The sequence below is a fragment of the Musa acuminata genome, chromosome BXJ1-10 (assembly GCF_036884655.1).
Source record: "Musa acuminata AAA Group cultivar baxijiao chromosome BXJ1-10, Cavendish_Baxijiao_AAA, whole genome shotgun sequence".
Taxonomy (NCBI): Eukaryota; Viridiplantae; Streptophyta; class Magnoliopsida; order Zingiberales; family Musaceae; genus Musa; species Musa acuminata.
In genome coordinates, this window is record NC_088336.1 from 34699736 (window position 1) to 34711186 (window position 11451).

General features: G+C 39.2%; 1 protein-coding gene across 2 annotated transcripts; it reads right to left on the reverse strand.

The window, feature by feature from the left end:
• Positions 1-544: 544 nt before the first annotated feature.
• On the reverse strand, positions 545-8042 carry LOC135594682 (transcription termination factor MTERF9, chloroplastic-like). 2 transcript variants are annotated; one of them, XM_065085109.1, is made up of 3 exons: positions 7863-8042; positions 6610-6735; positions 545-2137 (listed from the first exon to the last, which is right to left on the reverse strand). In XM_065085109.1, exon 3 carries the CDS (start codon positions 1738-1740, stop codon positions 589-591), a length of 1152 nt encoding a protein of 383 aa, XP_064941181.1. In that variant the 5' UTR covers positions 1741-2137; positions 6610-6735; positions 7863-8042; the 3' UTR covers positions 545-588. The 2 variants fall into 2 exon arrangements, with proteins under 2 accessions (XP_064941181.1, XP_064941180.1); XM_065085108.1 differs by lacking the exon at positions 6610-6735.
• Positions 8043-11451: the final 3409 nt, after the last annotated feature.

Consider the following 11451-nt stretch of genomic DNA (forward strand, 5'->3'; position numbering starts at 1 on the left):
ATATCCGAAGACTAATCCAAGAAAAACACGAGGAAAGATTAGTGAAAGATTTGTGCTGACATTACGATGAAAAGTGGAGTAAGGAGCACTAATGCAAACAATGACAACTTCATGCTTAGACCATAATTTCAATACAAATGCATTTAATGATATCCATGATTCTGTCCTTATCCATACTCTATTTTAAAATATCCCAATCATTTAAATGACAATTCAGCTATGACAATTAACAAAAAAAATAACATAAAAGCTCGAGAATGAATGATTTTGACTGCCTTTCTTAAGTAATGACTCGTACCCGTTTACATTGGTACGAAAAATTCGACGACGTTCGTGGCACAAAAAGATGTTTTACCCTTAAGAAGTTCCTTATGGAGAATTTAAATTGTCACAAATTTAAGATGATTTAATAGCACAATCAGTAAAATTTGTTGTAAAATAAATAAATAAATAAATAAAAGAATCTCAAAATCATCATGAATGTCCTACAACAAGAAACTACTGGAGAATTTATAATGTCACAAAATTTGAGATGATTAAATAGTGCAGTCAGTATGAACTTGATCATTTTAAATTAAAATTTAAATTTCAAGTAACAACGTGTGGCATTCCCTGCACAGCGGCAACATAGGAATCATAGAGAGAAGTAAATTTCTCCTTGTGCCGGAAAAGATATTTCTTTCTGAACTTCTCCTCAGATAGTAGTATGACGGATAGTAGACTATGTCCTTCATCCAGCAATTTATTCTGCTTAAGAAAATTCATAACCTCATATCGAGGTCTCAGCCTCTTATCCAAACTGAGTGTAAGAATCACGGGACGACGAATGACAGATGTCAGCTCAAAACCAGCTTCCTTCATCAGGAATGTCATCTTGTCACATATGGTCGTCTTTGAGAGTGCCCAAATGTATGGGCACTTCCTGAATGCAGCAACGATGTCAGGCTGGGAACACCCAAAGCTCATCAGAGTCGCACTGATAGCATCAAAACTAGATTTGTTCACGCTCATGACTACACGAAGTGCACACATATATACTCCAGAGTCACGTGGGACACCCAATTCCTCAATATATTTGATAACCTCCTTTAATTTGTCTAGTCGACCAAAACAGCCTGGCAATGTCGCCACCATATGCATGATACGCTTGTCACTGATGCCATGTTCCCTCAAGAGAGATATATTGGGTTCTATCGTCCGAGCAATGTTATAACTAAGAATAAACATGTTCCTCTTGCAGGCTTTCAGAAGCCTCTCATTCGAACCTAATAGTGACCTCCAGAAGTTGATCCTCGGTTTGATGTCACGAAATAGGAGCGCATGAGGACATAATGAAACCAGCTGAACTATTTCAGTGTCAGAAAATCCCATGTCCTGCAAAGATCTCATCCTGGGCTTCAGGGCAGTCTCTACATTAGCATGCAGCAACTGGGGTGACCTCTTGGTAAGCTTCATAACTTGTGCATCACTCCAACCGCTCTGCTTAAAGAACTCAATGGAAGGACTTGAACTTGGAAGTTTTTTTTCACAGATGCGACCCTCGGCCATTTTTGCAGCCTCTTTTGAGTAAAGTTCACATGACTGAAGGGGTTCGACCAACATAAATTTGGATCTATGATTTGAACTGTGGTCTTCGGGAGTGGAAAAGCTAAAGAGACTGCAGAGTTGATAGGAGGAAAGATGGATGGTGGGCTTGTTACACGAGAGAAGGCAAAAGAGCCTCTTCTGCACCAAAAACATTGTCTTTTGAGTCAGTATCACGTACTGTTTGCAGAAAAATACAAGAAAAGTAGTCTTATTTCGGCCCTCTCCAATCCAAATTCCTCCTCTGCCTCAAATCAAGGATGTTGAAAACTTTCAACTAATCATCTGTCTCAGACAACATTCCTCCACCACTCATGTTAATCCACATGCATTCAGTTCCAATCAGCCATTTCTTTCAGAGATAAGTCTCTGAATGGTGTTTGCGAGTTGATAAAGAGTACCTATGATTAGTTACCCATTCTCATGCTCACATCCAAGCAATTCTCCACCACTGAAATAATGGCTTCAAATAACACCTGCGCACTGACACTAAATTGCACTTATTTTTCTATTGTAGTTGGTGGGTTTAGACACTACCAAGCGTCCTATATCCCTGTAGCAAATTAAAAACCATATAAATAGTATTTTCATCAAATATATAAGAGTATACTCATGTTTATACTAATAGGTTGAACATCAATAACTTGCAAAGGGTACTACAGAATTCAGAATAACTGGAATACTAATAATGTTTTCTCTAACATCGGATTCACTAATGTCCGACGACTAAAACCTGAAACATTTCAAATCAGCACTTCCAGAGTAATTGATCCATTTCATCAAGAATGCCAAGAGATGATCTAGTTATAAGTCTAGCAAAACTGGTAAGTAGAAAAGACACTGTTTAATTAATCAATAACAGTAATTTGTGAGGTTCAACATGCTAAAAAATGCATTGCTGATGAAGATGTGCAACTCGACAAAAGAAAACAACATAGCTGGAAGACCAGAGAAAGGCAATAAATTTTCTGAAAAATGAATAAAGGGATAAGAAAACAGCCTCAATCAAGAAATGCTACAGTTTATTTGGCTCTATGCTGATAAAGGAACTTAATTTATGAGAAACATGCTCATGTAAACAACTTCAACTACAGTAAAAACATTATATGTAGCCTCAGCTACATATCATAAATGAAGAGAAAAAGCCAATATCAGTGAGTTGCCAATAAAACCAGCACGTACAAACAACCACAAGAATTACAAAAGCCATGATGTCCAAACTATTCAGGGTCAGCCATATGGATCTTTTGCATCATTGAACTCTGTGTAAGAAAATATCTGTAGTTAAATTAAGAGCAATCAAATCTCTTTCTATTGGACCAGTAAAGTCCCCTTCAAATCTCCAACTAAACCAGCAAATACAAGATTTGACAATTCAAATGTAAGCAGGCCTGTGTGTTTTGAGGCACGAACAAGTCTCAAGTAGTGAAGATAGTTGCTTTCAGCACTACAGCAGAGAACACACTATGTTGACATAAAGGTGTAAGGTTATACCTAACCAAATACATTGAGATTTTGGGTCTATTTTGGGGTTTGGAGATCACATCAAATTCTAGTTGTTTACTCAGCTTGTACCTTAGTGTGAGTCAGGTCCTTTGGAGCATTTGGGGTTTTGTGTTGAAATTTTCAGGTATGGCCTGTAAAGACAAAGCAGTGGACAGTATAAGAAAACTAAGAGGCTTGATGAACCAAACACTTCATCGTTTGGGAAACCTGGTAAGATTAGTACTACTGAGATGTATTTTGAATTATAATGCTTCACATGAGGAATAGTCAGGCTAGTGTATGATTCTATTAACAAATAAGTATAGTTTTCTTTGACCAGTGACCCAATTATTGGCTCTGCTATCTCTTGTTCTATCTTTTCCATGCGTTTTATTTTTTTAGGACTTCCCCAGTTCTCTTTGCTCTATCTAAAAGCAGCACTTTTGCTGTCTAGCTTAACAACAGTATTTAACTTGCATTCTGCAACTTCTTATTTCTTTAAAGTAAATGCGCATGCATACACGATATGCATGCATTTTCGCAACATTGAACATTTGAGATTGATAAAATTTATATTATTAGGTCAGTTCTAAACCAACTCATATCCGAGGGCTGGAAATTAATTGTCACTTGCCACTAAATACACATCATTGGAAATGTTTTAATATAAGAAAATTTATAAGACTGAGCACCATGTTTGACCACAGTATCTAGATAACGATCAAGTTAAGCGAATTTAGAAAAATATTAGCCAAAATTATTTTTTATGACCTCCAGTATAAGTTACAATGATTGTGGACACTCTTAATGAGTCTAACTTTGCCAATAGAGAAGTAAGAGGCTGCTTCTTACGGATCATACCAGTACGATCCAACAAGTACTGGGTAAGTCAGGATTCAGAGCAAAGTCCAAAAAAGGTTTGCCAAATTTAGAATTCCAAATTTGTATATTTTGTGAATATGGTTCCTTATATTTAGTCCAAAGTTTAAGGTTAGTCCACTTATGGATATGCACTATATACATCCCAGATTTTACCCTTATGCCTACTACAGATTTCGATTTGTAATTTTATGATTTATATTTTTATCGTATGTAAATTAGTCAGGGATTGATATATATAAGGATTTACTAAAAACAAGGGGAAAGAAATGTCAGGAACAGTTATGGAAACTACTTGCAGTTTTAAAACGCATTTATTGTGCTGTAATGGTTCAAAAAGTCACAACTCTTAGGATAACTGAAAGGATGTTTTAGCATCCTTTCAATGTCTAAATAAACTCCGCTATATTGAAGAGTAAAGCAATAAGAAAATTCTAGTGCAAACAAAGCACTGAATTCTGCCGTTCTGTTTATTTTCTAGTTGAGTTTTGATTCTTCAAGTAATCAAGAAGTGCAATCTTGATTATTTCAGGTAATAGGCATTGTATCCTTAGAGATAGAATTTCTGTGAAGCCATCTGCAATGTAGTGGGAAAATTATCTATCTGGAAGATAGTTTTCTAGAAATGCCTTGCCTAATTTTGTTTTGTTCAAGTTTTACTCAGAGCTATATTTCTACTACAACAACTGTACCAATGTTCAAGAACAAAACAAGATAATTCATGTCATAGGAAATTTGAAATGTCAGATAAATTTATTTTGAATACCAAAATGACTAATGTTTCAACAATGTAAAAATGAAACCACAGTTTATTATGACTGCCAAGGCACATATCTACCATCTCATTGCGAAGAAATGAAAATGAGAAAAAAGGCACAGCAAAATATAAAATCACGTCTATGGATAAAGAAATCCATAGCCATGCGCAACAAAAAAGAACTAAGAGCTTCGATGTAATGAGCAGAGCATGAAGATACAGTGACAGCTCCTAATAGCTTCTAGTACCTAAGTGCCCTCTCCAAATCCCATTAATGATGGCACCCCTTAGCCTCAAAATTGAATATATAAATGCATTCTCTATGTGTAATTAGTAAATACGTGTGAAAAGGGGTCCAACATTTCATTACTGTGGTTCAAAGCAAGACACCAGAACCAGCATGCATGTGACGAAGTTATCCGAAGGGCAAAAAATAGACAAGAAACATGAGCTATGCTCCCATGTGTGGTTCCATCTGATGACTAAAGTATGCATATTATTATGTCTAAGCAACAAATAGGTATCGATTCATATTACAAAATTATTTGATGTCCATAACCGTTTGAGAACCGACTTATGCGGCAAGCAACAAGAAATTAATAAAGGATCAAAAGATTAAATAAAATAGCATGTATTCCAATGTGTATAGGCACGGTCAGATATTATGCATCAGGGACTCATTACAGATTACCCCACGTAGTTAGCCACCTTTAGCATCCTCGTCCCTACATTTTAAAAGGTTATATTGACATCTCTATAATTACGAAAGTGAAACATCTAAACCCATTTACCATTACAACATCGGTTTTACTAACGAAAATACAAAAACAAAAGGCAAAAAGATTATTTTAACATTCCAATTTGTAGCGGCAAACAACGTTGGTGGTGCCAGACGACAGCTCCGCTGGGTGCCACGGGTGACTATTATGGATGAGGAGAGCAGCAACGAGAGGTAAAGGCCGCTCTACATCTGATGTAGTTGTCGATCGACGAGAGGGCCATTGATGCAAATGTCGAGTGGCGCCGCTTAGCGTCAACATCGACGCAGTTGCCGAGCGGCACCCTTCGACATTTATATCGACCCTTTCATCGCTCAACAACTACATCGACGCAGATGTCGAGCGACACCCTTTGACGTCGATGTAGATGCAAAGCGGCTATTACCTCTCGCCGTCGCACTCCTTGCCCACAACAGCCACCCACGGCCCTAGTGACACCGTCGTCCACAACCACCGACTTCATCGGCTACAACTAAATGAAATATTAAAATTACCGTTTTTCCTTTTATTTTCATATTTTTGTTGGTAAAAATGACAAGTTAGAGTAAATAAACCTAGATATTGTACTTTTGTAACTCTAGGGATGCCAATGTAATTTTTTAAAATGTAGGGAGCAGGATGTTAAACCTAGATATTGCACTTACGCAAGATAGGGAGTAGGAACTGAGGATGCCTAGGTGCAACACCACTCGGGCGTGTGAGTGGGCTGCCCAACGCCCAACCGGTGCTCACCTAAGCGTCGCACGAGTGAAAACGCTCGCGTGATGTGCACGACATGGTGCTCAGGCCTCGCCTCACCCGAGCGATTAGGCAAGAGCCAAGCACCTAGTGTTTAGGTTAGATAGAACTAAGGAGATCTAACTTGAATCTCACGACATTTAAAAAATAGATATACAACCAATGTAGCTCATATTCAATAATCTTTCTGGGCCTATGATGAATTTGGTTCAGATCAGTGAGAATATGCCAATAAAACCAACAAGTACAAACGAACACAATGGTAACAAAAGCCATGACGTCCAAACTATTTATCATCATCCATATGGATCTTTTGTATCTTTGAACTCTGTGTAAGAAAATATCTGTAGTTAAATTAAGAGCATTAAAATATCTTTCTATCGTTACCAGTAAAATCTCCTTCAATCACCAACTAAACCAGCAAATACAAGATTTGGCAATCCAAATATAAGCAGGCCTGTGTGTTTTGAGGTATGAACAAGCCTCGAGTTGCGAAGATAGTTGCTTTCAGCACTGCAGCAGAGAACATACTATGCTGACATAAAGGTGTAAGTTTATACCTAACCAAATACATTGAGATTTTAGGGTTTGGAAATCAAGTCAAAATCTAGTTGTTTACTCAAGTTGTGCTTTAGGGTGAGTCTGAGTCCTTTGTATCATTTGGGGTTTTGTGTTGTTCTGGTGTGCTTGAAAAGGAAACTACAATGCAGTAAACATGATAAGAAAACTAAGAGGTTTGATGAACCAAACACTTCATCAAAATAAATAGTTGCTGTTGAGATAGTTTCTTTTGGGAAACCTAGTTAGATTAGTATTATCTTAGGTATATTTTTAATTAAAATGCTTCACATGAGGAATAGTCAGACTTTTGCATGTTTCTATTGACAAATGATTATGATTTTCTTTGCACAGTGACCCGATTGTTGTCTCTGCTATCTCTTTTTCTAACTTTTCCATGCTTTTTTGTCTCTAAGACTTCCCCAATCCTCTTTGCTCTCTCTAAAAGCATCTCTTCTCCTGCCGTCTATCTTAACAACAGTATTCAACTTGCAGACAGTGACATGCTATTTCTTTAAAGTAAATGCTCATGACATGCTGCCGACTGCTTGTTGGGAGGGTAGCGGGTAACTATCAGGGAGTAGGAAAGCGGAGGGGAAGATGTAAAGAGAAGGCGAAGAGGGGTGTAGAGGAGGGAGATGAGGGCTGTCGGGGCTGGAGTAGGAAAATGGAGATGGGGGCTTGTCGGGGCCGGAGCAGGATAATGGAGAGGGGGCTGTCGGGGCCGGAGTAGGAAAATGGAGAGGGGGCTGTTGGGGTCGGAGGAGTCGGAGGAAGGTGAAGGTGGCTGCCGGGGTCGACGGGGACCGGGGTCTGTGATGAAGTGGAGGAGGGGGGAGGGACCAAGGAAGAGGGGCGGGGGGCTGCGATGAACGGGGGAAAGAGGTAGGAGGGAGGAGGATGGTGTCGGGGAAGCGGGAGAGCTGTGGCGAAAGGGGGAAGGGGAAGGAGGGATCGGGGAAATGGGGTTGCGACGAGGTGGGGGGGCGGTGGGCTGCGATAAACGGGGGAAGAGGGAGGAGAAGGGATTGTGCGACGGCGAAGGAGGAAGAGGAGGAGGAGAAGGATCATGAGAGAAATACCGGGCGCTGTCACCGTTCGCCGACGGAGAGGAAGCCGCAGCATCCACCGTTCGCCGAGGAAAACGCCGCAGCGATAAGAGCTCGACGGAGGAAAATGCCGCCGCCGCCGCCGCTGCCGGCTTTCGCCAAGGAACACGCCGCAGTTGCAGTGGCTGTGGAGAAGGAGACAAGTTTCACCGCTACATTTAGGGCACGGGTGCTTATTTGAGGATGCCGTTCTCTTCTGGTTCAATCGAACCACTGATCCAAATTAACTTGACTCGGGCTCGATCCAGCCTGAATCAGGCGCCCGGTTGAACTCGCTTGCCCGGCCCAGTTATCGGGCGCCCGGTGACTTCAATTGCTTCCTCTATAGTAAAGAACTTTAAGCTACCTATCATCGATGAAGAAAAACAAATTATTATTAATATTTATTGAGAATCTTCGCTGGCATAATCTAAATCAGCGAGAATTTGACAACAAAACCAACAAGTGCAAACAAATCACAATAATAACAAAAGCCATAAAATATCCGAACTATTTATGCATGCTCTTTGTAAGAAAACATATGTAGTCAAATTTAAAACATTCAAATCTCTTTCTATTGTAACTAACTAATGTAGCAAATATAAGATCTGATAATTTAAATATAAGTAGTGTGATGTTTTTTTAAGCTATGAACAAGCCTTAAATTGCCAAGAGAGTGGGCTTCTATCTCAGGAAGATTATATCTATCCTAAGTAAATAATTATTAATTTTAGTTTGGCAAAATTCAGAATCAAAATCGAACCAGCAAGGGTCGATTCCAGTTTGATCGATTTGGATTCTAGTTTGAACTGATTTTTTTTTATTTTTAATTAAATATTTATAATAAAAATATATAATTTTATTTTTAAATTTTGAAAAGAAAAGATATACGACTATAATGAGTGGAAATGTGTAATGTTATAATAAAAAAGTTGATATAAAATTATAAATATTTAATCCGTTGGACAATCCAATCATCCATTAAGTTGATATGTTTAATAGAAGATCGTGGTCCTCGTAGATGATCTCTTCGTTCTATTTCATCATCTTTATTTAAGCTTCATTTGATTTCAACATCATGCTCTATCTTGATTCTTTTAAAACTTATCATTTTCGTCTATATATTTTTTGAACCAAAAAATTTAGGGGGTCTCACCTCAGGGTGCTTGGGAACAAAAATAAAAATAAAAAGGGTGACTTCACTTGTTTCAGTAAATAAATTTATAATGTAACTTCAGCTATACGCATCACTGATGAAAAAACATATATATTTTTATTAAGAAGTTTCACTGGCATAAAATAGATCGAGAATTTCTCAATATAAGCTGCAAGTGCGAACAATCATAATAACAACAAAAGTGATAATGTTTGAATCATTAATGGTAAGCTAAATTAATCTTTTTAAAAGCCGAATACACAATAAGATATAATTGGATCCGTGACGCAATTGTAGCGGGTTTGACTCCATATCATTAGGTGGCATGTTCGATTTACGTCGGGTTCAAATGCCTTATTGTTCTTCTATTTTGTTTTTGTTTTACTATTTAGAATATTTTATCATCATAATTCCCCACTTTCCGTTTTACGTGCGTGCGATGGAAGAATGAATTTGTTTTCTCAATTTCCAGTGAGATAGAATAATCAATGCATTTGTAACATGATAATCTCGTGTTGACTCTATTGCCTTTCATAGTTTACAAATTCTCATCATCAAATTCTTTTGCAATATCTTAATCAGATTATACAAATGTCTTCGAGTTCTGCAAAGAAATAGTAGTGCTCAACCTTTTTAACTTCAACATTAGTTTAGTTTCTTAGTTGATCATCCGCAATCCAACTTCTGTAAACAACATATTAACACGACACCATGAATTCAGCTCTTAGTTCTTAAATTATAAACAAATCTCTAATATTATTTTATTTGTTTGATTCCAATACGATAAACGGACTACCAAAAGCTGAGCGCCATGCTTTCCCAACCCGCCGATATGCAGTTCTCACACCTCATCCCTTTTCTGCCGTAGCCGCACTTCGGTTGCGACTCCTCTAGGACCATCACCTTCGCCTCCTCCACCGCCATCTCTCTCCTCAGTCGCACCTCCGTCGGAGACGACGTTGCCAGCGTCTCCTTCCAATAGTGTGCCTTCCAGCCTGCTCATGTTTGCTTCTTTACCACCGACATTGATAGCTACTGTCGTAGCCTTTGCCCTTGGCCTCTCACTATCGCTTGGTGTCCCGCTGATAACTAGTCACACGATCGCTACGACTTCCCAATCGAGCCTTTCTTCGCTCAACGTTCGCTACTAACTAGTCGCACGATTGTCGTAGCTTCCTAGTCGAGTCTTTCTTCTTCCCTCCATTCGCTATAGGCGCTACACTTCCCTTGTGACTCATCATCATCTCCTCTACTCTCTGTTCAGACATAGCTGCATAGTGGCTAGGGTTTTTCGCAGGGATCATTAATGCTCCCCCAACCTTCTTCTTCCCCGCTAGCCAGCACACCACCCCTCGTCACACCCGGCCAGGATCGCCAACGCTCTTCCCAATCACATGGTTGTTAGTGTCCATCCCATCATAGCTGCACAATCACCTCCCAACAACTACAGCGAGCCATCAACGATGCTGCCTTCTAACCCTCATTATTGCCTCCCAACCCTTAGTAGTAGAGATCCCTCGACACAACGACCGTAGCGAGCATCGCTGCCTTCCAACTCTCAGTAGTAGTGACCCTCCAAATAGTGACCATGGTGAGCCCTTAGCGACGTTGCTCCCAGCTGCACTACCATCACTACCTCCCAGCCTCTCGACGTCTAAGGCTTCATCGGCATCCTCGCAATAACCCTTCACTCCCACAACATTGCCATCGACTGGCGTCATAGTAGCAGCACTGAATAGGGTAGTGCTACGCCCTTGACCTAACATTAGAAATAGGAGTTGGGGATTACAAATCTGTAGTCCTACATAGTGGCTACTGATAACTCAGTGAAAGCCCAACTAGAAGCCTTGGAAACTAAGATTTAGAACCGATGGCAGAAAACCTTTAATGATTTCAAAATGAGAATATTAGAAAGCTTCAATAAGTTTCAATAAGATGAAAGTTCAAGTCTTATGTTGAATTGATCTAGAAACACAAGAAAAAGGAACAAAAAAATGAACATAAGCTACCCACGAAGGTGGAATTCCCAAGATGGGAAGATGGAGATCCGACTAGTTGGATCTCTAGGGTAGAATTTTTTGTCAAATCAGAGCAGATTTGAATGACTATCAAATCAAGTAAGAGACTAGTCCGAACGACAATTGATGGGAATATTTATCGAAGAACTTAATCCAAATATCCATTATGAAGTCAAAGCTCGCCAACCCCGTACTATGACAACTGCAATCTCATTTATATGTTTACATGAGGAAAAAATTAGTAGGGAGAATCGTCGAATATAAGTGATAACAAATAAATTATCTGTAAGCCACCCGCCTCATATATTCCCAACCGAAACCTTAACACTCGAAAACTAATTCGAGAAGAACATAAGGAAATATCAGTGAAGGGTTTGTGTTGGCACTATGATGAAAAGTGGAGTAAGGA

What these genes read in the sequence shown, in the direction of transcription:
- LOC135594682 (XM_065085108.1), bottom strand. Translation starts at nt 1,740, where the DNA reads ATGTTTTTGGTGCAGAAGAGGCTCTTTTGCCTTCTCTCGTGTAACAAG.